General features: G+C 44.3%; 1 protein-coding gene across 4 annotated transcripts; it reads left to right on the top strand.

Annotated features, from left to right (window-relative positions):
- Nucleotides 1–185: 185 nt before the first annotated feature.
- Nucleotides 186–23,537, top strand: TEF (TEF transcription factor, PAR bZIP family member). Of its 4 annotated transcripts, none has more exons than XM_076337045.1 (5): nt 188–426; nt 11,326–11,652; nt 13,124–13,344; nt 14,002–14,213; nt 16,187–23,537. In XM_076337045.1, the coding sequence occupies exons 1-5, from the start codon at nt 324–326 to the stop codon at nt 16,206–16,208; spliced, it is 885 nt and encodes a 294-aa protein (XP_076193160.1). In that variant the 5' UTR covers nt 188–323; the 3' UTR covers nt 16,209–23,537. The 4 variants fall into 4 exon arrangements, with proteins under 4 accessions (XP_076193168.1, XP_076193160.1, XP_076193152.1 ...); XM_076337037.1 differs by lacking the exon at nt 188–426 and adding an exon at nt 5,258–5,444; XM_076337062.1 differs by lacking the exon at nt 188–426 and adding an exon at nt 7,563–7,662.
- The last annotated feature ends 1,682 nt before the right edge of the window (nt 23,538–25,219 follow it).

Here is a 25,219-nt window from a genome sequence, read left to right as displayed (position 1 = left end):
AGTTCTTTGCTGCCGGATTGGCTGGGAGAGGCCCTGTAAAACCACGCTGGCCAGCTGCCCGGCCCAGCCCTATGAGGCTGCAAGCTATTTCCACAATTGGCCACTTCAGAGTGGGAGAGGGGGCGGTGAAGACAGCTGGGCAAACTGCATCTCCGCCAGGCTGCTTCCCTTCCTCCTTGTTTTTTCTCAGCAGGAGTGGTTTGGCAAGCCTGCTCCGGGTGCCTCCGAGCCCTTCTCGCAACGCCCAGGTGAGTGGGGGGTAGCGTTGGCAGCCAGGCACCTGGCCCTCCCTTAGCCGTGCTAGCTCATTCCCAGGACAGGACATGTCAAGCTGCAACAGCCCCAGGGGCCCCGCTGCCCTGGACTTTCCGGAAGTCCTGAAGTCCCTGCTGGAGTACTCCTTACCCTGGACCAACAAGATGACAGGTAGGATTGAGGGAACGCGTGCTGGGGTTTCTGTTTTGATTTCTCCTTCCCATCCTTAAGTTGCGAGGTGAGAAGGGGGCAGAAGATCTTGTTTGCTGCAAGCCCTTCAAGGGTGTGTTTCCCCCAAGTGTCCAAGTCAGACGGGGAGTTCTGGCACTGAGCATGTTGTGCAGCTAGGAGGAAAAACGGCAGCAATGGATTGATTACAAAATCAGTCAAGAGTGCTGAGCTCTTGATCCTTTTAATCTCTGCACTCAGCTACTTCTTGGAAACCCTCAAAGCTTTGTGCACAAAGAAGGCTTGGGCACAAATCTCCGTGCTCACATAGGAGCGACTTCCAGGATTGCCATCCAGGTTAATAACTGCTGAGCCTCCAGACACTGCCTCTTCCTGGACGCAGACTGTCCGGGGAGCCTGGCCCGCGTGGGGCAGGCTGACTCCGTGCAAACTTTGTGTTTGATGCTGCAGTTGTTTATTAGTGGAAAGCTGGGGTGGGGAACACAGCAAATGTTGTGTTTTCTTTGCAAGAGCGCTTCTGTACTCCTAGGTTTTCCCACTCTCTGTGCAGCATCCTAGAAAACAAATGGAAAGGACCCAGGAGGTTATTTAGTCTGGGCTTCTGCCATGCTGACCACTTCGCTCTTGCTGGACTGATCACTTCTCTATTGCTCGGCATGCTTCAAGTGCCCATCGCACAACTTGGGGACTCTCTGGTTTTGGATAGGATGCCACACGCCCTTGGCAAGCTGCTTTTTGGTTGTTGTGTTTTAATGTTGGCTGCTGGGTGCTGGGGAGGTGTGTGGGAACACCTCGGCTCAACAAGCTCATGTCTAGGCACGAGTGACTTGAACTCACAGAAACAAACATGCACTGAGCTTGCTCTTCTGTAGGGAGTTGCTACCAGGACACGCAGACGGCTCTGCAGTCTTGAGGGGCAGTGTGATCCAGGAGGTGGGAGCAGAAAAGCCGGATGCACAATGTGGAGTGGGATCCTGCTCTCGCTCCGAGGTCAACAGGAGAAAAGGCTGCTGCTGCAGCAGTAAAGCATTCATGGCAGGAAATGCGGCTGCCTACACCTGCTGGAACACAGCGAGCCCTGTGGCACCCACACAGCTCCCTGTGGGAAACGGGTTAATAGGGCAAGGGGAGCTGCTGTACCCCCTCAGGGGCTGATTTTGTCATGTTGCTCCGCTGCGCCCACCTGTGAGCTGGCTCTCTCCTTTGCTGAGACTTTGCCCGCTAACGGGTGTGTTTACATATCACACAGTATGAAGCTGTGTGTGGGGACCAGGGCATGTTTTCTGAGCTGACTGATACCCAGGTAGAAAGCAGACCTGGCTGGGAGGAGGCAGTAACGGCCAAGGGAGGCTCACGTGGCACAGAGCCTTGCTGTGGCTAAGCTGAAGTTTGGCTGCCTCTCTGGGATCTCTGGTCTCCACATCCAAGTGGATTGAATTAATCCAAGGGAGGAGCGCTGGCAGGATTTATCTGTTTGGCAAGAGTTGGAGTGGGGGGGTAGAAGGGGGATCAATGATTTGCAGAGGGAATAATTTAGTCTTAACTCAATGTGGCTTATTTGGCAGCTGAGGGTGCTGTTCTGTGGCAGCTTTCTTCCGCAGCCCCAGGACCACCCTGCCTCTCAGCATCACCTCCCGTAACCCTTAGAATTGTCCTTATTATGCCACTTCCCTCCCCAGGCCAGTGTTCCTGTCATGGTCCTCTTCCCACAGAGCTCAGTTCTCTCCTTCTGGGTCTCCATACCTACACACCAGTCGTCTGGATTTGCTGGGTCTCAGGCCTCTGTCTGAAATGTGTTCTGCTATTCAAACCTCCCAGTGGGGCTTGTTGTACGTGTCCCCCCACACTCTGTGCCTAGTGCTGGGCTGCTTCTTGCATGCCTCCCTGCATCATCTGTCCCTGACAAGACTCTCAGCAGTAACAGCCAAGGCCACTGCATTCCTCTCCTCACATCTCATTGTCCTCCTCTCTTCCTTCTCAGCTGCAGAGCAAAAGAGAAATTGTAAAAATCCAGGCAGATCCCAGCTTAACCAAGAAGGTACAGCTGATGGTGCAGTGCCCACTTTCTGCTGGCAGTGGCTTGAGCCCCTAATCCCCATAGGCGGCAAGGAAAAGCTCTCAGAGCAACCTCCCTCCTAGCTGGCAGGGCAGGGCTGATGCCCAAGCAGGGTGCTGTGAGAGGGAACCCACAGGAATGCTCCCCAGGAACTCACTCCTGCCTTCAGGCCGAGCAGCTAACACTGTACAGGCTAAACCCTCTCCAAGCAAAGTCACAACCCAGTGGTGGTGCAGAGTAAACCTTAGCGCTGTGGAGCTTGGGTGGAAATGTGCTGGAGGAAGAATATGGTCGATCTAAAAGCAAAAGCCCTGGAGTAAAGGCTGCTGAGTGGGTTTAATAACCTCCATTCATATGGACATTACCCAGCAAAGGAGTTGCCATTGAGATCTGCAGGGGGGATGCTCACAGAGCCTGTTCCTTGAAGGAGCGCTGTACAGTACTGAGACACAGCATCATCCCCAGGGGCCTCCAGCATCAACAACAATGGAACAAAGTGACCATGAGAGCCGTAACTGAATGGGAAGCCTGTGGCCTGCCCCGCTTTGGCTACGTCCCCTTGCCCTGTTCCTAGAAGATGGCCCTTCCTGGCCTCACTAGGTTGTGTTCTCTATCATCTACCACCTACCACTAGCTATTTCCCAGGCAAAAGCATCGCTGCGAGCCCACTGCCCCTTGCTGAGCTATGTGTGCTGCCTCTGTTATGTGTGGTCTGACATCTGTGTTTCATTGCCCTGTGTGAAGTGGCATCTCCCTTTCACGCATGTGCTTTTTTCTTCATCCAGCTGAGCTTGGCAAGGCAGAGGGAGTCTGCAGAGGGCAGTCAGCAGCCCTGGAACATGCTGGGCAGCGGAGCATGACCTGTTCTGCCTGCTTCTTGCAGCTGGATTTATCAGCCTTGATAAACACTGCATTAACACGCGCTGTTCCAGCCTGTATTAACAAGGTGGCCCTTTCCCAGCTCCCCGTCGGGCAGCACGCGTGCAGGAGTTGTGTCAGGAGTCCTACCCCTGTCCACTGCGAAGCAGGCAGCAGATTCCTATGCAAGAGAAGTAGCTGGCAGGTAGGGCAGCTCCCTGTCTGCCCAGGTTGGATGGAGACGTCCCCTGGTCCTCGTTGCAGCAGGGCAACGGAGGAAAGCACCAACCCCACGCGACTTCCAATCTGTTGCTTTTCCTGGGATGCATGGGGAGGATTTCAGACCTGATTTTGTATCGCAAAGACCATCAGGGTTTATTAGCAAGGGTCAGGTCAAATTGTGCCTTGCCACCAAAATGGTATGTCCGAGGTTTGTGGAGGGGCAGCTGAACCAAGCAGATGCCTGAGTGTCTACCCAGAAGGAAGAGGTCCCTTTTCTGCTGGCACTTAGGGGGACATCTCCACCCTGGCACCTGTGGCTCTGTTGGGTGTGGATGGGGCCATCCCAGGGAGGTTGCGCACCCTTTCCTTTCCCCACTCACAGCGCTATGCAGTAGGTTTACTGCAGCCGGCCCTTCTGCAGCAAGAGGCAACAACTGCTGATAGGAGAAGCCTGTGGCTGTAGCATCTGTCACTTCTGCAAGCTTATTCATTGTGCAGGAGAAGCTCCTCAGTATCCACCTGTGCTTTTGGGGATGAACTTGGCAACATTTGCTCCCTTTGTATGTTCAGAAGCTTAAATCCCAGCACGGCATCCCTATTGCTGGAACAGGGGGACTGGTTGGGGAATCACAAGGAATTGCTTGTGATTGTGAAAACTTGGGAGAGACCCCCTCTCCAACTGCCCAGCCATGCCAGCAGCCGCAGTGAAGTCCTCCTCCCTGCTAACATTATATAGGGCACGCCGCTGCAGCTGCTGCTGGCATGATGTAGGACAGAGGGGGATTACATCCAGGTCATGTGGGAAAGGTGATCTCGGGATCCTCAACGAGGATATTTAAGGACCGGCTGGAGCGCTGGCACCCGCGGCGGTTCGGGAGCGGCGGGTTCCTGCCTTGCCTCCCGACGGCCGCCGCGGTTACGCGACCTCCGAGCCCGGGCCCACCGCCCTCCCGCGCCGCGCCAGCTGCCCTGGCGGTCGAGCCCAGCCGGACCGTGGCCGGGGCCGGGGCTGCGGCAGCAGAGAGCAGCCCGCTGCTGAGAAGGGGCTCGTAAGCGCCGCGCAGCACGCGCCGCGGGCACGGCCCCTCAGCCGGTAACGGTCGCCTCAGGGAGCGGCGAGGGAGGGCCTCCCGCGCAGGCGCAGAGGCGGCGCCCCCCCCCGCCCAGGAGGCGAGTGGCGGGCGCGCGCCCCGCGGCAGAGCGCTGCTGCTCCTCCGCCCACGCGCGCCCTTCCTTCCCCCCCACCCCGCCTTCGGGAGCAGCTGGCGGTGACGCAGCGCCCGGAGGAGTGGTGGGGGGCGGGGCACGGCATGCTAATGAGTCGCTGGAGCCTGCCCCTGCACGTGCCCCGGCGGGCGGGGGGCGCGTGCCCGCGCCGGCCACAGAGGGGCGGGGAGGGCGGGGCCTGCCCTCGCGGGTCCGCCCCCCAAGCGGCGCGGGCCAATCCTCGGGGCGGGGGGGGCGGGGCGGGGCGCGGCGGCTGGGGGGGGCGAGGCCGCGGCGCTCATGAATACTGAAACACGCGCGAGGTGTCAGCCGGATGCGCATGCGCCGTCGGCCTCTCGCGCGCCGTCGGCTCCGTGCTCGTCGTTGCCGACGGGTCCCGGGGAGCTGTCGCAGCCTCGCGCCGGGCGCTGCGGCCGCTGGCGACCGTTGACAGCCCGCGCGCCCGCCCGCCAGCTCGCGGGGAGTATGCCCGGCCGCGCCGCGCACCAGGAGGCGGCGGCGGCGGGAGGACCAGAGCCCACTGCAGCCGGGGGGAGCGCGGGGGCCGCCGCGCAGCAGGAGCAGCGGGGCCTGGCGGGCGCCTTCCCGCTGGTGCTGAAGAAGCTGATGGAGAACCCGCCGCGGGAGGCGCGCCTGGGTGAGCGCGGGAGCGCGCGCGGGAGCGGCGGGAGCGCGCGACACCCTCCTGCTTTCCTCCCCCCCTCCGCCGTCTTCCCGCCCCGTGCCTCGGAGGGCGGGACCCGCCGGGCCACGGTGGGACTGGCTGCGGTGTGCGCGGGGGGAGCACCCGCGGGAGAGGCCGCACGCCCGGGCCTGGCGTCCTCCCCCGGTACGCCCCGCGCCCCTTCCCTCCGCCCCTCCGGCCGGCTGTGCCAAGTGCCGGCAGCACGGGTTCCCGGCCCGCCGGGCTGGGCAGGAAGGGCTCGGCCTCACGGGGCGGCCGCCGGGCCCGCTGGCCCGGAGCCGGGGCGGCTCGGGGCCTCAGAGGCGCAGGGCAGCGGTGGCTACCCCGCGGGCCGAGCGTCCCCGGCGAGTCGGTGCGACTGGAAAATTCAGCTGCTGCGATCGCGCTTTCGGGTGTATTTAGGTGTCTGCGCTGGGCAAAATAAAATGATGCTTCGAGGGTACGAGGGGTTAGGTAGAAGTCAGGACGTGACACGCTGGTTTTATTCTCTTAGCTGTCTGAAGCCTCCCCTACCTTTAGACACACAGTTGGAGGCAGCAATGAACAGGTTCGAGCCTTCCTTGACCTTAATTGCTGAAAAGTTGTGTGACGACACGCGTAAACAGCAAATCTCCTCAGATTAGGTTTGGTGATAATCTGTAAGGGTATAACTGACTGCCTGTGCATGCAATCCTGTATAGGCTGGAGGTGTCTCTCTCCCACTGATTATGCAGACAGTAGCTGTGTAAATAACAGTGCTGGTGCTTATAGTCTTCACTGCTGATGGCACACTTTTTTTTTTAACTTTTTTTTTTTTCACCTGGCAGTATTTTTGCTTTTATGAGTATCAGTTTGATTTTGAGGAAGGCTAAGGTCTATCTGCACCGCTGTAATGGCCAGTGTACTGGTGTATAATAAAATAAATCCCTACATCTAGGAATTTTGAGCTTGAGAATCATTTTTGGAACATCAGACAATATCCAGGTAGACCACAGCGCGAGCAAGGTTGGCAAAGATTGTTCCCAGTGAGGATCCTAGTTAAGATCCATTTACTTTGTATGTCTAACATTGCACAATACTGTGTAAATGTATCCATCTTGTGATTCTGGTAAATATTTTTTCTCCTTTCTGTTAAAAAAAAAAAAGTCAGCCTCTGACAGAGGTTTTAGTTATGTTGCTATGGTGCAGGATGCTGCAGTACATAGAATCTTGAATCTACAACATTATGGGATTTCTTAAGATATTTCTTCACCCAATCCTTTTTAAAGGGGATAGTGCCAGCAGGAGCAATTTAAGGTCATGTGTGGAAACTATGATGGTAGCTGACTGGGATATGGCGACTTTGTCTTAGGGGTGGTTTTCTAGTCCAGGATCATGTGATCTAGCCTATGGAGATGTAACATTTTAAAATTAATATGATTTTGAGATAGTGCATTTTTCTAAAATTAGAAACATTTGATACGTTTCCGTTTACTAGATGACCCATTTCCAGCTTGGGAGGGTGTTCAGCTTGATTCTCTAAAGCTTGCTAGTGAGTCCATTGCATCTTGATTACCCCTCTCCATTCATGCTGTGATGAAGTTCAGATTGTTCTCATTCTTAAAATTTCTCCATAGGTTTCCTTAGTCCACCTCATACTGTTTCACTTCACGCTTTGTGAAACTTGTTGCTTTCTGTTTATTTTGATCTCTGATGCTTTTCTTTGCATATTTACAAGACAAAAGGAAGAGCGCCTTCTGTGTTAGCAGGTAGTTACTCTTAATTTTAGAAAAGACTTGTCAGTAGAATTGTGACTCAACTGACTTCAGAGGATCCTTGTTTATTTTCTGTTCCTTTACAGTATAGTGACACAGCCAAAATGTTAAATAATTACTAATTTACTTAATACAGCGGTGTGTTTTCAGCAAGCTTTCTGAGAAAAGACCCTATGCCTTTTGTCTGGAATGCCTGTTGACAAAAATAGAATTTTCTCTCTTATTCTGCGAGAAACGGTATCAACTAGCTGCAGTGTCCATTTATAGCCTCCACAAGCTACCTATGGGTTTTCCAACTGCTGTAGGTAATTTGACTACCCAGTAAGCAAGCAGGCTTTCTAATCCTTCTGAGCAACAGAGGAGGACATCCAGTTCCAACTGAATGCCATCATCTTGAATGCCCTGCCATATACCAAGTATATCTGACCGGCTTTGCTGTAAGTTGTTGTCATGTACGTTGTAGGGATTAAATAAATAAAAATAATAATCTCTTTATAAAAAAGTCCTGTGGGGTAAGGGAAGAGAGTTAATATTCTCGAGCAGGAGTGTAGGTCTCTCCTATTAATAATGAGCTGCTGCATACTCTCCAAAGGATGCCTTAATCACTAGTTGTGTGCTGCTGTGGCCGGAGGCGTGCCTCACCGGACATCACAGTAATGGGCATCGGGAATACAGAACCCTATAACCTGTCTTGTTCCATTGTCACAAGTGGGACTAAAGGTTTATGGAGCAATCAGCCTTAGTCTGTATAGTGTTTTCAGTATAATTTGACAATATTTTTTGATGAACGAGGGGAACTTTGTCAAAGAAGTGTTTGTTCTGTTTGTGGCTGGGATAGCACTTGACAGTTGCGGCCAAAATGTCTTTTGCTCTGGGTTTGGTTTGTTTGTTGGGGTTTTTCTGAGGAAAATCCAGGATGTGGAATAAACCTTTCTCCAGGCTGCTGCTTTTGGCTAAAACAGCAGTATTTCTAACAGTTCAAGAACTGGAATGCTCTGCCTAAATTACTTAGCAAAAACTAGTGACCTCTCTGTTAACAGCAGATGTACAGCCTAGTTAATATGTCACAGTAGCAGAATGAGGGGGCTAAATTGGACATGAGCTATCAGCTGCAGAAGTACAGTCCAGATTTATCAGGGTGACCTTGAATCACTGCAAATGGAGCCTCTCAGGATACTGCAGCTCTGCTGTCAGGTAATACCTGTTTACACTATAAATATCTTCAGGGAATTAAAGTTTCAGGTCTCTGTGCTGGGGCAGGCGGAAACTTACCCCTCAAGATGCAAGAAGTTAATTAGTGTTTCATTAGATATTGTGCACCCAGCAGGATGTTATGCAGCAGAAATAACGATTAAATGAATTGAAAGAAAGCCAGTGGGAAAATGTCAATGCAAAAATGATCATACAACAGTTTTATCTTTTTACGTATCACGTTTGAAATACATGGGCACCCAATATGCATGTTAATTTCTGCTATTTTAATTTGCTTCAGATCTTGCTGTTAGAAGCTGGGGGGGGGGGGAGGAGAGAGAGGCAGCGTAGCTAAACAAAGACAGCACTGGAGGCCCAGTGCTTGTCCAGTTGTCAACGTGTAGCAAAAGGAAAAAAAGTCAGATGGTCTTCTCATGTGAAGAAAGGATCTAATCTGGTGTGAGCCAGGGACAATAGCAAGAGGAAGTTGGAGGGACCACAGTCATCTTTTCAGGTTACTGAAGTACAGCAGGATGATGGTGCACATCTAAAAGGCATTAAAAGATGCAAGGAGAGCCACATATGCCAGCAGTATGGTCTTTTTGGCATCTACCTTCTGAAAAATATTTTAAAGCCTTATGTTTAATCTATTAATCATTTAAGGTTTCTTTTCTCCTCTGTTGGAGATGTTGTATTAGATGTTGCAAAACAAAAGCACTGCTGGCCTGTGTTAAAACAGGCATAACTTATTATGGAATACTATTGTTCTCAAGAGTAAAGAATGTTGGGGTTTTTTTTTTTTTTCTTTTTAGTTGATGTTTTGACTCAGCATTCACAAGTTTTTTTATTATGTTGATTAAAAAATAAAGTGATTTGCAAAGAATTCATTATTGTCGCTTGCATTCGTTTTGGTGATGTCTTTACTAGGATATCGTCCACAACCCTCAATGCAAATCTGGGTTTGGTTGTGCAGGGCACTATGCAAACCTTATGGAAATACACAATCCCTCATTCACAAGTTGGATATAAAATGGCGATTCCAATTTGGTGGGGTGTGCTTTGGTAGTAAGTGAAATCATACTTATATGTGAAGTAGAGTAGACACTGTTTCTTTTCTAGCTTCAAGTAGGAGCTGTTTAGAAACATTCAGGTTATTTGGATCATGACTGTTAACCTGCACATTTGCTTTGCCCAAGTAAAGGGTAGGAAAGTTGCAAAACTCCCCTGCAAAAAGGAGTTTATAGCAGGGATAGGAGTTTGGAGATGGCAGTTCAGAGGCAGCAGTGTGAAGTGGCAAGGGGGAAGGCCAAAAGCTGCAAGATCTTGTTAACAAAGCTCAGGTCCAGGAGCCACTGGTCTGAATTTAACATGTTCTTTAGGTACTTGCTCTTAGTCCGAAGTTGGTGGCTGGTGAATATTTTCTCAGCTGTTTAGTTTAAAATCGGTATCTTCTTTTGTATAAAATGTTCAGAGTACAGTAGGTTAAAATGATAATTTACTTTGTATGGCAGCACTGTTCTTTAAGCCATAAAAAGCTCTTTCAGTCTCAGTTCCACACCAGCTAAGGCAACAGCGGAAGGAATGCCAGTTCTATCAGAATAGGTTTTATATAAATAGGCTTTTCTGATTTAGAGCAGAGTTTCACCCCCAATCCCACCCCCGATAAAGAAAAGTACTCCTTTAGCATATTGTAGCCAGTCTAGAAAACCCTAATGCCAAAGATTTGTGCATTTTGTCAGGTTAACCTGTGTGAGTACTAGAGATCCAAACTGGTCCAATGTAAGTCCCTGGAGTCCTTGTTCCATTGCACTGAATATTTGTCAGCTTCCGTGGTAAGAACCAATCTGCAGTTGGTTAGAATACAACTGGTGACCGTTCCTTTTGACGGCAGCGCTGGCTCGATGCTGGTAGTGCTAGCACTGCTTCTGCAATGCTTCAGTGCTGGTAGAACTGCATGGCTACATGGAGAACGGGATCAGGAAAATTACTTGGATTTTTTTTTTTCTTTTCTGCCAGCTTATTTTTATCTCTTAAATTATGTAATTATTCCATAACTTGATTTTTCTGCTTGGATTCTGTCCCAGACAATTGTTAAGATTCAGTAGCTATGGGGAACATAGAAACAGCCTTTTTTTTTTTTTTTTTTTAATATGTGCACTGTAGCATAGTAAATGGAGAAAATTTCATCAGTTTTTTGTGGCTTGGGGATGGGGTGTGGGAGTATGCCTTATTAGACATCTCCCCAAAGAATGAAAATTGTATGTAGGTACTTTGAGCTATCTATAGCGAACAGCATTTGGAGCTATTGCTTTGTGTGGATATGCTGAGTCATTTCAGAAAGAAATGCTTCTAAAATACTGAGCAATAGACGTCTAGGTCTCTGGTGTCCTATGGACCTTTTGACTAATTTTCAAATGTAATCTGAAAACCCATATTCCCTTCTTGTTTGTATCTAGATTATTCTTCTGCACCTTCTTTCTTTGTGCACAGAATAAACTACTCTGCTTCCTCGGAGTTTTCTTAATGGCTTCGCATGTAATCCTACTTATGGACAGTCACTTTCGCCGTCTTCCAAGATGAGTCTGTGAAAAACAGGCTATTTTGCAGTGACTAGTTAATAAGCTAGATGCAGTATTATATCACACTTCGGTAAGTTATCACAGCAAAGATGCTCGTCTTCAAGGCTACTCAAGTGTCTGTGGTCCAGCCGTCACAGGGAGTCAGAGCACTCCGTACTGAGTTACACATGAATGTATGAATGTTGCCTTTCAACATCTGATTTTTCAGATCATGTCATGAGGCAGAACTATAGCTTACTGAATTTCCTTTCTTTGGGATTTTGTTAGACTCTTAAACCTTGAGTCTCTCCTGTGTTGCAGCTTGTACAGTGACCTACTTGTATCTTTCAGATAAAGAGAAGGAGAAGATAAAGCTTGAGGAAGATGAGACAGCAGCTGCTAGCACTATGGCAGTCTCGGCTTCCCTTATGCCGCCCATTTGGGACAAAACTATTCCTTATGATGGCGAGTCTTTCCACCTGGAGTACATGGATCTGGATGAGTTCCTGCTGGAGAATGGAATTCCTTCCAGCCCTACTCACCTGGATTTGAACCAGAATCCACTCTTGCCTGTGGCTGAGCTGGAAGGAAAGGAGTCTGCCAGTGCTTCCACTGGTTCTCCTGCATCATCCTCTTCCACTGCAGTTTACCAGCAATCTGAAGCAGCCTCCAGCACAGGTAGATGGAATAATACGGGGCTCTGAGGGACTTTTGTTGTTCTCGTATTAAAAAGTGCCTCTGTAGATCAAAGAGGAGACATGCTAACCTGTCAGTGTTAGCTGTGGCAGGTTAAGTAGCACAAACATGCTCAATGTAGAGCCTTAGTCCATGTGTCAATTCACGAAGATGCTGCCTCTCTTCTTCTTCCCCTCTCCCCCTCCTGGAAAAAATTAGTGTGTCTCAGTGTGCAGTCTGTTTCTCTTTTGAAATTAGAAGAGCTGAAATACCGACATAAAGTATTTGCTTTCTTGATATTGCTAATCTAGTGAAAAGCTGGACATGTTGAGAAAATAGTTTCTCAGGTTATTTTACAACAGATTTGATAGTTTGTGAGAAGTCATTTGTGCTGCCTTGGTGGCTTGGTCTGCTTGGGTGAACTTATGCTAACTTAATGTACCTCATATAACAATGCTTAACAGAAAAACAATTAAGCAATCTCTTCATGCTAGCCTGTGAAATGTGAGAACAGACACTTGGAAAAGGTGTGTTAATGGTGCAGTTCTGTGGTGCTTTGAAGTGGGAATGGAGGAACAAAGAAACAAAACTGTACTTCAGTGGTACTAGGAAACTTCTACTCTTCATTTGTAGTATGGAGATGTTATTAAAGAATTTAGCAGCTCAATTTGCTCTGCATTTGGAGTTTAAACATGATAGCCGCTAAACTTTCACAGTACTATTTTTATGAGCAGACTTTACAGAAAGCATTTTGCTCAGGGCCTCTTCTGTGAATCTGTGAGAGAAAGGCAAAATGTGGAACTCCTTCGATAAGACATAGGATGTGGCTTTTTTCTAGGTGGTATATGAAAAAACTTATTCATTGATCACTACTTCAGATTGCACTGACATTTGCAATTCATGTGTATGAAGTTTGTAAACAATAGATAAATATGACAAAGCTCATATGAACACTATGAGCATCAGACAATCTGTTGGGACGTTTGTTTCCATGTGGTGAAGAAGTAGAATACTGTTGCGTTTGTAACAAACTCACCTTTATCTAGTCCTTTGTTTGGAAATATAATTGTCTGACCTTTGAAGGACCCAAGGACCGGGCTCTTCAGGCAGGCTTGTTTCCATAAGGCTTTCTGTGGCACAAAACTCAGGCTGGTACAAGTTTCTCATTTCTCACTGCTGTGGAAGGCACTTCCTAAGTATGCAAAGCACACAGTTTTTGCTGAGGAAGTGTTAAGTCTTGTCCTGCATCTCTCTACTCATGTCTGTTAGTCTGGCATATCTTCCTAGAGTTTGTATTACAAACTGGACTGTGTAGCTTCTCTCTGTACCAGCAGCTGTACAGCACCAAGCACACCTTAGGGAAATACCAAATAATACTATTAAATACTGCCCACAGTAAGGCAACCCCAGTTGGCTTCTTAGTTAATTCTCTTCATCCTGCTGAATGTATTGTAACTTCTCCTGTTGTTGCCAGAGTCCCCACCACAAAATGAGAGAAATACTCCCAGCCCCATTGATCCTGACTGCGTAGAAGTTGAGGTGAACTTTAACCCTGACCCTGCTGACTTAGTGCTGTCCAGCGTGCCTGGTGGTGAGCTCTTCAATCCTCGCAAGCACAAGTTTACTGAAGAGGACCTGAAACCACAACCAATGATTAAAAAAGCCAAGAAGGTTTTTGTCCCAGATGAGCAAAAGGTAACAGATTTATTGCTGCAAACTTCTCTAGGCCTTGATCAAAGTTTCCGACTCTTTGCCCAAACACTTTGACATATAAAGCTAATGCGCTATACCTACATGATTGGGCAGAAGCACTGCCAAGAATAGAATTGGCAAGTCAACTGCTGTTTTGCTGGTTTGGTATCATGAGATAATTACTGTGCAGGAGCAACTTACCATGCTATACACAGAAATTAGAAGAACTGTCAAGTCACATCCTCATCAACTGCACTTTTGAAGGCCATTGTATATATTTGCCCAGCATTATGTCTGATCCAGCTTTAAGCAGCCCAGACAACAGAACAGGTTGTTTTCTGTGGAAGTTCATGCCTGAATTGAAACAAAGTAAAGGGAGCATTTCAGCTGGACAGCTTCTTAGTAGCCAAGTCTCTTAATCTCCCTAGTTCTAGCAGTGCACTTGGTTTATCCTAAAACAAGACTCGTGTAAGGATGAAATCCTACAGTACTGTGTTGCCTGCATTTTGGTGTCTGAGCTCTGCAAACCAATGAAGGAGATTCTTCAATGTAGCAGTCAGTGTAAATGTCATTATACGACAAAGAGGTGTCTACTTGATACAGTTGTCGGGTTGGCATCTCTTTTTTTTTTTTTTTTTTTTTTTTCCTTTTTTGCTACAGGATGAAAAATATTGGACAAGGCGAAAGAAGAACAATGTGGCAGCAAAGCGTTCCCGTGATGCTCGGCGATTAAAGGAGAATCAGATCACAATTCGGGCAGCCTTTCTTGAGAAAGAGAATACGGCCCTGAGGACGGAGGTTGCAGAGCTGCGCAAGGAAGTGGGACGATGCAAGAACATTGTTTCTAAATACGAGACCAGATACGGACCCTTGTAAGCACACCCCTTTTCCTTGTTAGGGCTCCTTGTTTTAGCCTCTTAGACTTCTCTGCCTTCTGTAGAGACTCCCAGAAATAAAGTTTGTGGAGGCTTTGCCATTTTGCATCTACACACAAAAAAAAACCCCAAACCCTGTTTCTGTGCACAACTTGTTCAGGCCCTTTCCTGATCATTGTGTTGCCCAAAATCTTAGTGTCCATATTTACAGCTTTTTGGTTTTAACACTGATAGACTATTTTCTGATGTCATACAGTAGAACAGATTCACCTGTCTGGAGGAATAGATGTGGATCCCTCCTGACTGGACAGGGCTTTTGCTATCTGTTCTAATCTCAATTTTAAGTGGAGAAAGAGCCTAGGAGACTCTCCTTGCTTTTTTCTTTTTTTTGTTTTCTTTTTTTTTTTTCTTTTTAAACTCCTGCCCTTTTCTCCCTCTTTTTTGTTTTCTTCCCCCCCCCCCCCGAGTCAAATTGTAAAACATAATTTTAAGATATAAGTAGATGTTGCTGGGCAGCATCATGGAATTATTTCCTCTCCCATTCAGAGGCACTAGAAAGTACCTATTGTATAGAACTCCTGTTCCTGTTGAAGAGGAATAGGGGAACCTTTAGGACAGGAAGAGAGGAAAATATTCAATCTTTTATAAAAACTGAGATATCTCGAGGTTAATGCACAAGTGTTATGCAGACCAGAGTCAGTGCAGTGTTGATAAAAATACTGCTCAAACATCTTGGTAGGTTCTAATCCTGAATAACTTCCAGAAACCAAGGAGAGAGAACAGTAGGGGATCTCTCACTTTACAGATATGGACAAATAATTTGCTGTGAGTTTTAGGCTGTATTTCTACCACCACCCCTTCTTTTTTTCCTTAGAGGGACTTCTCTCTTGAACTGCTGATAAAGCAGTATGTTACACTTAACTGAGAAGTAAGGGAGATTTAGAAAAAGAGGTCTGGCTTGTTAGGCTGAACCTTGAGGCCCACCTGTTAAGGAACTGCCAGTACCTTATGCTTTGGAAGAAAGCTTTTTTTTTTTTTTTTGCAAAAGCAAAAAAGCTTTTGCTTTTTTTTTTTTTTTAAGTAACAGACAAACAAGCCACTGTTACTTTACTGCACCTTACCTGTTGTACAAGAGCTTGAGAAGGAGTTTTGGTCCTTTGCCTTGTGAACACTCTGAGGAACAAGCTACACCCACTCTAAAAATGAACAGTTTACCTCACTGTCTCCTGTGTAGCAGCATATCTGGTCTCTCCATGCCTGCTGGTTCTCTCTCCAGCATGTTTCCTGTTAGAAAATTAGCACACAAGACTTGCCCTCTTGGAAGTAATCCATTCTCAGCACCAAGCGCTGCTTCAACAGTACGTGGTGTTAAAAGAAAAATGTTATGTGTGATGTTGGGACCTTCTACATGACCTACAACTGCAAGAACCAGAAGCTTTAACAAAAGTATATGTCTAGAAGTCCTCTTAACAAGAGAAGCTATCTTAAGATAGTGGCTGTGTCAGAACTCTTAGGCTATACTTCCCTAATATTTATATTAGGGAGTAAATGTGGGATATAAGATGTTTAGGCTAGTTGCCAGTTCCCTATTGAAATCTGAAAAGTATATTAAAAAAGCATTGGGGTTTCTTTTCTATACTAAAGACTTCATGCCTAGCTTGTCTTTTAAATGTAATGTGGAAATTGGTATGAGTTTAGACCAATTGTGTGTTGACTTCTTAAGGAAGTGGAGAAGCAGGCTCATCCAGAACACTTAAAGTAAATGTATGCTTTGAACTATCTCCCCCTCTGTTATGCTCTTAATTTGTAGAGTGTCTCTTCATGAAGTGTTGGTCTAATTACTTTCAGACATACTAAAAATTGTCACCCTTTCAGCAGGGGTTTTTCTTTCACAGGGTGGTGTGTGGTGGTGATGGTGGGAAGTATGTTATAAATAAATTGTCACACTTAACACTTTGCTTTGTTTAAAGTGACTTATCTGATTCCGAGTGATGCAACTTTAAAGACTTTTAAAAACAAAGAAACTAAAAAGCACACATGAATCGCCAGTCTTCAGAGTGAGCAGTGAAATCTGAGGTGTCCCAACACAAACAACTGATGATGACCCTGCCTTCCTGCTTGCCTGCAAGTACCCCATCTGAACTACCCAGGGCTGGGCATGATGAAAAGTGCAAAGTCTCCTTAATTCTGTATATGGCTTTCTTATCTGTCTTTCTCACTGTAACTATGAACTACAATAAGCTTACTTGTCGGGGTTTTGTCAAGACACTCGAAGTTCATGTCTCAAAGTCTGTTGATAGCCTGTGTGAATAGTGACTCCTTGTTTTGGCACAAAATGGGAAGAAAATGAAAGTGTCTGTATATATTAAGAACTGCTATATCTTAAGACTTTTTTCCCTGCAGTACAATGAATTTTATTTAATACTGCAGCTCACTTCTGGTACAGTGTAGCATCTTGTGGAGTACTGTGAGTGCAGAATTGAAGGACGCCAGGAAAACAGCAGTCTGTGATGTGTGAGACTTCCAGTGCAGAAAAGTAGAGCAGATGTATTGAAACAATCCAGAAAGCACCACAGCGTGCCATACAAAGAGTAGTAATAAATCTCTATCAAATGACCCATGTAATGGTAAAACACTTTGGTTGCTTTCCTGCTCCACGGCTACACTGCTGTAACCTGCCTTTTCCTTTGTTTCTTTTATGAGGCTCACTTTCTTTTATGGTATCTTGCTGAAACAAGATCTATTCTTCTGCTAACAATTTAGCAATCGTGGAAAAGGTGCTAGTCTGAGCTGCTGATCCCCGTGTCTTTTGGCAGTCTGAAACTACCAAATGAGTATTAGCTCCAGCAAAACAATGGCTGTAAGCTGCCATATTACATTTTTCTGTCTCTTGACTACATGAGAACTGTGGTGGCGAAAGAGTACTTTGTTCATCTGTTTTATAAAACAGAAACAGCCAGTGATTTCCCACAGTTACAATGGGCAGCTTAAGTATCGAGACCCTTGTGCTGGTGTGGGTGAGTAGATGAAATCTTGGACAGATTGCAGGGATGTTTATTGTGTGTAGAAGATGAAAGAAGTAGGTGGAAGTTCCTTTGTAAGAGTTTCATCAGCATAACAAGAATCTACTCTTATATTGAGGAAGCTTAAGAGCGAAATTTGTGTGGGAAGAAAAAGAGTACTTAATTTCTGGGAAAGTAGCAGAGGGCCATGCTTGTAGCCAAAATGGATCTTGTAAGACAGTAGTTTATTTATGCCTGGAGATTGATAAACAGCATACACCTCAAGAAAAATAATCTTGAAAGCTTTCAGAAGCACAAGTGCTGAAATTACGAGGCACAACTAGTTACCAGCAAAGCTCGACACTATCATGTTGAACAAGTATTTTGACTTTGCATTTACCCAAGAGATTCCACCCCTAGTTTCAGAGCAAAAAGGCAAAGAGAAAAAGGTGCAAAGAAGCAGCTAATGTTGTAAACTTCATTTAAAAAAAACCAAAAAACAATAAAAATCTCAAAACCTAGAATTCATAACCATTTTTTTGAAGGCATAACCTTTGTAAAGACCGTATACATTAAATGCAGTTATTGACCTATTATTTTTAATGGACCATGTTCTGAAGTCAAGAAAGTGCTCTTAACATTTTGCTGGTTACAAAAGTATAATTATGAGTGTATTATTATAATTTGGGATTCTAAAGCTCTGAGATAATCTTGGGGTATTCTCTTCAAACAGATGAATAGTTTAGCTCCATGTTGCTGAAATGTCAGCATATATCTCTATCTGTATCAAGTATTGGTGATTTGGACTGATATTTGATATTTTTGGTATGTGCTGTTTTTTGTTGTTTTATTTTGGTGATAAAGGCCAAACCACGGATTTAAAAAAAAAAAAAAACACAACAAAAACAAACAAAAAAAACCCCAACCACACACATCCAAAAAACCCAAACAACCAACCCTGACAGCATGTAAATGTAGCAACTCTTTTTGCATTTATAACTTCTAAATTTTCACTTAGCTTGAATGGCTGCTCTTGAAAGTCATGCTTCCTGTTTAAATCACAAAGCTAAAGGGTATTGTAACTGGGCAAGGAGTTGCTAGTCCTTCATCTGGGTCTTGATGTCTTACTGCTTTAGGAATATCTTTTAAATACTTACATATTGTATACAGGATTTGGTTTTTCAGTATGTCATGCTATTTTAACAGCAAAATATTCAGTCAGTGAGAATAGTATGTGCAATTCTGTTAGCTTTTTCTGTTGTATTAAAAGCTTACACAATGGAAACTAACAGTGAATGTTCACTAGATCTTTCTTTCAGAGAAGACTGTTAGCAAACTCTTGTGCTTCCCTGTAGGACGGTGCAAATTTGCACATTCTGTGATTCATATGTCTACGGGTTGCAAAACTGGAAAATTGCACTTGAGGGTGAGTGCAGCTTAACTTTTGTAGTTGGAGAATTTTTTTTGTTAAGAAGCAACATCTTCAAAGATAGATGAGAAGGTAGTAACTATTTAAAGGAGTGTAAGTATTGCCAGACAAAAAATTATGTGCAATGCTGAATTCCTTTCTCAGTTTTTGCGGTCTCAGGAAGTTAAGCTTACTGCTTCAGAGCTCTCTGCTCCTCTCGGAACAATTAACTATATATAATCTTGTTTCTTTGACTAGGATGACAATCCTATCCATAAGTGATAACTTGGGTACGTTTTCATAGTGGTCATAAGACCAATATTCTTTTAGCTCAGTTTGAACGTTAAAAGATGCTGAATTGACTCTGTTAGAGTCTGAAATTCTCTAACCTTGGAACATACTCTGTAGAGGCCATAAGTGTGCCTGATGCCAATGTACCCCATTCCAGCCATAAAGGGACCATCTCCAAGGGGAGAGAATAAAGGGAGTGCACCTTTCAGCATCACTGCAGGGACTGCCAGTAAAGGGAGCAGTTTTTGACACAGCTGTACATTCATTAGGAAGTGGATTGACACCAAATGGCCATTTCACAGTACTAACTTTGAAAATACATGAACTGTTGATGAGATTTGTGGGCAATGAGTGTTGTCTTATTCTACAGAAGAGACAGGCTTTGAATAAATGATGCGCAACATTTAATACAGTATTGCTTTCATACATGGTCTTCTAATCTACACACAGTTCTATCTCCTTATAATAATGCATTTTTGTATTTAAAAATTCCCTAGAAGCTTAATCTTTCACCTGTTGCCAAGATCTGCTCCCACTGAAACCAGTAACAAAGATCTCATTAACTCCCACAGGAAAAAGTCTTTACTCTCACATGGTTATCACAAAGTTTTAGCAAGCACTGGAGTCATGGGTGTCTTTGCTTTACTCTAGAACATTCTGTGTTGGGATCAGGTGGATATAGCTCAGATTGAAGGTGTAATGTTGGTAAACTGGTCCTATCACTTGATCATTTACACAGTTAGTGATAGTTTTTATATTCAGATAATATGAATTCTACTTTTTTTTTTTTTGCCCTGCATGGACAGGGTGGAAAAAGTAGTGTGCTATAAACTTGTGCTGGGATAAGAACTGTGGGTTTGGGTTTTTTTTAAAAAAAAAAAAAAGTTAAATGTAGCTTTTTGCAGTACTTCTAGTAATATTTTCTTTCTTTTCTGACAATTCTCCATTTCCCTGCTGTGTTGCTTGAAAGCCCAAGGTGTTGTAGCTGTAGAAATCACTTTCAGCATTATCTGCAGGACTGCTACTAGTTGCACCAAATTCATTTCAAGTTAGGAGGTGCAGTGGAAGGCCAGCAGCTTTGGGAATACTGTAATAAAACCACTTGTGTGGAAAAATATTTTTGTGTAGACAGCAGAAATAATGGACTCGCACAGAAGAGAATATTGTTGCTTCAGCCTTGTAAGCCTCCTCAGCATAACAGGGCTTTGTTCCTTGTGATCAGATGCCTTCCTTTATAGTGAGAGTGGAGGTATCTTGGACCTTTGTAAAATCCAGATAGGCTTTTGTTCACCCTTACGGCTTTAGCTGCTAAGCACAAGATGAGAAAAGCAAATTTGTCTTAATGCATAAATCTCATATTTTTGGCAACCTACATCTAAATCCATAAACAGCATAAACCACTGGTTAATGCTAGTGTTTTGCCTTTGCAGCAGTACAAGACACTGGCTGGCTTTCTAGATTTTCAGTTAATTACTCTGACCTGTATATCTGCCACTGTAACGTGGTGAAGATAGATAAACTCGCAGTGAAAGACTGGGGAAAAGGTAGAAAGAATAGGCTTAACTAAACTTCTGTGGAGATGCTAACATAACGCTAATTGAGAAATTGCAATGGTTTGATTCATGATAATGCAAATTTGTCATATAGAATGTAATTTGTTAGTTTGATAGCATGCTATCACCTAGTTGAGACACTTTTGGAATGCAAACTTAAAAGTTCAAGCAGCTACAGGAGAAAGGGAATCCTTTGAGGAAGATACATGTATAGATAAACATACAGATACTTGGCAAGGAGAGTAAAGAATGAAAGCAGGAAGAGAAGAGTAATGCAAGAGCATGACCTGAGCCAGATTGCTAAAACTGAAGCCTCACTGTTTACAATTTTAGGACAATTTGGATCCCCTCAGTTTAGCATCATACAGAAGATATGTACTTGTTTAGGTTTTGGGAATCTCCTTTTCTTGATCTCATTTCCACAGTCCAGAAGAAAGTGAAAGGAATATACAGATAGGGAGGAGGGTTTCTGCAGAAAGGCATGAAAAAATAGCTATTGCTTTAACTAAGTGCACTGTTGCACTAGGACTTGACCTGCCGATGTGAACTGATAGTGCTGTGTCGTGAGGAAATTACTATCTGAGGCCCCAATATTTTAAGGCCTCAATTCTGCTGTCATTTCTGCATGGGATGAGCCCTGTATCTGTAGAGAACCATGTGGACTTCACAGGATCTGTTCTTGAATGTGAAGCTCTGCCCAGGCAGTCAGATGCAGAATTGTGTCCTTAACACATGATCAGTTGTAGTTACAAGGCTGTTGGTATGAAGTGTAATTTGGGTGCCTGTTACATAGCCAAAACCCTTGTTACTTCATTTTCCCAACTAAGGCATGAGCGGAAGCCCTTCGCTGTACAATGTCTGTTTAAAAAAAAAAAAAAAAAAAAAAAAAAAAGGTACTTCACATATGTCTAGTAAATTAAGGCATGTGATTTTGGTCTGTGGGTCTCAACAAACTTTGCTTGTGTACCTGCCTGAATGTTTTCTTAGATCTGCAGCTATGTCTCAGTGAGAAGGTATGGTGGGATTTGTTTTCCTGAGGGGGCACAATAGCAGCTCTCATCTGTCACACTGCGGGTGACCGCTTGCTACCGGCCAGGATCATGGATGGATGCATCCTCTGCACTTTTATGTGAAGTTGTCTGAAATATGGTGATTAACATGATTATTGGAATACTGTATTTTGTATAACTTAGAACATGTAAATACACTTTTAAAACTAATCTGTTCTATGAAGTAATAAATAAGTGCTTCCATTGTAATATCTGAATATTGTTAATGCTTTATGTAGCTTGATTTGGGATTATTTTTTTCCTAGAGAACTACAGAAATCAAAACAAAGATTGATGTTGTGGAATGCTAGTCTAGTTGTGACGCTTTCTATCAACAAAAAAATGTTTTAAAAAATAATAATGAGCTACTTAAGCAGAGAAACTGAGAATTTGAGGGAATTGATTCTCTTCTGGTCTGTCTTTACCAGTAGTCACTGATGACATTCATAATTGTACTCTTCCCATCCCATTAGCTGGACAGTTGATTTGTTGTTTTTGAGTAGTATTTGGAAAGTGGCAATATTAAATTATTTGTAAAGCTTAGTGATTGAGGAAAATTAAAGTTTGTGGGGGTTTTTCTTTTTTAAACTATACTCTCTTTTGGCTTAAACAGATCTGTCTTCACCCTTCAGCCAGACTGCAGCAAGTTGCAATGAAACAGTGAGTGACTGTCACTGAAGCTCATTTGTCACCTAGATAGTCTACATCTTTATCAGTTCTTTTATGTACATAGATGACACAGGTATCCTGTTGTGGTGTGGAGAGAGAGAAAGTGATTAATGACTTGAGGTTTTGCTGAGTACGTGTTCACTGGATGCTGCACAGCTGGAACTTTCATCAGCTTTCATGACCTTTTCTATCTTGTGTTAAAAGAGAAAAAAACAGTGGAGTGAGAATTATGAGCAGTCTGTTAGGAAATATGAACACTTGGGTTTTGAGGAGGAGGTGAGATTGATCCATCAGCCTTCATCTAAAGAGATTAGCCTGTGATGACACTTTCTCTAGCCATAATGTAATTTCTTTGTCTTTAATGCCGTACTGGAGCAGCCTCCTCTCTGCCAACAGCTGCGTCTGCAGTGTTCCATAAATGACAAAGCCACAACATCTTTTGTAGTGGGCAGAGATGGTGGCATCTTTTTTTTTTTTTTTTTCCCTTCTTTTTTCCCTCCCCTCTCAGTGTCTCTAGGCTGTAAAATAACTATGAAACAGCTAAGCATATGTGTGAGTTATTCAGAAAACTCTGCTCCTGTAAAGCTTTTTCAGAGACATACAGTTTTTAACTAAATAGTTGGAGGGAACTCCTATCTGCTATATTTGGCCTGAAATTATGTTGCCTCTTGGATAGAAGTATTTTTTTGGCTTCAGATGTGACACTGATCTGTCCCATTCATTCAGTGGGATGGATGATAAATCTGCACAGTATTTATATAAGATACAAATCTGATCTTAGTTTTACTGCATGTTAAGTTCTTTAATCTCTTGGATGTCTACTCCTTGAGGTTGTCTATATAATTCCTGTAAACGTAGCTGCTTTTTGAAGCAGTCCATCAAGTGCATTTGAGATCATCCTGACTGAAAGATTCTATAGAAATGAAAGAGATAATAAAGATTGTAAAGCGGCTGGGTAAAACTGTATTGCCATAAATGGTTTTAATTTATATATGACTCTTTTGTCCCAAACTGCTTATTTTGTACATAAACCTACACACTCCTGGCAGCTGATGGGTGAAAATAAAGGTGCTTCAACAGCAATCTAATGAGGAAAGGGCATTTCACTATTGCAGAGTTGGTATTATTTTATATTTCCATTTATTACACTTTTTTAAATGTATAAACCACAGATTTGAATTCTCAAAGTCTTCAGCTTGGATTTTGTGAGTAGTTTAAATCCTCTCACCTCTCTGCTCGTAACTGGTTTTTAAGAAAAAGAAAAGCTTTTGTTTAAAATGTAAAATTTTGACTGTATTAAATTCTGTTAGTACCCTTCCTTTTTAAGAAATAAAATGTATATTCCACTACACTGAGATCCGGTCATTTTGTTCTCTAGATAGCGTACTGTGTGCTGTACACCTCAGCTGCTAGTATTACACCTGCAATTTGCATTGAAGTTGGTAAACATGAAAGCAGCTGTTCGCCTTTTAGGATTAGGCTCTTGCTGTGCATTTCCCATGTGTTAACTGTTAGGTGTGCTGGTAACAGGTATACAATTCCACGCGTTTATTTTCTGGGTTAATTGATTTCAAAAACTTCGCAAGGTTTTGCATTTGTCTTGTAACGACTCTAGGTTGAGCTCTTTCAGGTAGGGGGAGAAATCCTGACAACCAGTAGTCAGCCACAGGCACTCGGGCCTTGCTTTGTCTGTTACTTTGGGGCTGACAACATCCACAAAATAATCAGAATTTAGTTTTTCATGGGAAGAAGTAAAGTTTAGAGTAAATAAGTTTTGACCATGAGGACAGCTTTCTCCATGCCTTTCCATTTTTTTGACCTAAACCTTGGTTTGTTTTGTTTTAGGGATTTTGTTTGTTTGTTTGTTTTTGGTTTTTTCAAGAGCTGGTAGGTGAAGATCAACCTGGTAAGAAATGTGTATCTTCTATATATTCACTGCATCTGGCTGGAAAGGACAGCTTCCAGAGAAGCCTGCGTTCACTTTCTCTTGCTTCTTACAGTCCATGATATTTCTACCTGAGATGCATGCTCTCAAGGAAAATAAACTAAAACACCAGTGATCTCATCTGGAGTATTTTACCATATCTAGAAACTGCAGGAAGGCAGACTTTGTCGGTTCTTTGCTGTTGTAAAAGGTATCTTGTATGATTAGTGATGGGGGGTGGTAGCAAGGAAATAAAATTCTAAACAGGAAGAAGGGGGGAAAGAGAGGATTTCTCACCCAACTCTGCAGACAGGGCTCTCATCTACATGGACACTTGATGACCGTTTCCTGACATTTGAGGAAGAGGTATCTAGTCCAGGCTACAAGATTTATGAAGACTGGGTTGGCATCTCATCTGGTCATTCAGCAGTATAATTTTGAAACATATGTATGAAGATGACTACCTGCGACCTACCATAATGGATAAAGAAATAAATTCGTATGGTTTTGCAGAAGGAAGAAATGAAGTGTCAATTAATTTGGTTTTCTCTGGCTAAATTCCAGAGCCGTGGCATGATTAGTGACCCAGGCAATTTGTGTATGAAAGCTAAAAGCCTACCTATTTAGAGGGAGGGGCCTGACCTGTACCATGTACTGAAGGCCAAGGGCTTAACATGGCCAAAACAAGGAATCGCAGTAGAAACTGAGTGGATACAAGGATGTGTTGGATGTATCCTTCTGGTGTTACGTGACCTTAACATAGAATCAGTGGAGGATATTTGGTATCTTTTTCCTGTTGTGATGGCAGCTGGCAGCAGCACAACTGTTTATTATACAGTGCCTTCTTTTCAGGGAGCTTGTATGTCCTCTTGGGTGGGTGGGGAGCGAGTTTATAAATGTGCTAACTCTGCACATTGTTACTAGTTTCCTTCAGGAAATTTTGCACCATTACTGATCTGAAAGATGGCAATGGAAAAAATGGCAGCCTCTTACTCAACCTCCTCCCTGTTGTGTGTTGGGGTGATCTGCTGACCTCAGGACTTCAAATGCATTTGAAATCATTTTTGCTCCTCCTGGCTACACCAGATCCGCAAAAGAGAGGGGGAA

This window comes from Aptenodytes patagonicus, chromosome 1 (assembly GCF_965638725.1).
Source record: "Aptenodytes patagonicus chromosome 1, bAptPat1.pri.cur, whole genome shotgun sequence".
NCBI lineage: Eukaryota > Metazoa > Chordata > Aves > Sphenisciformes > Spheniscidae > Aptenodytes > Aptenodytes patagonicus.
Note: the sequence above shows the minus strand (reverse complement) of the source record. Positions and strands in the feature narration are given on the sequence as shown.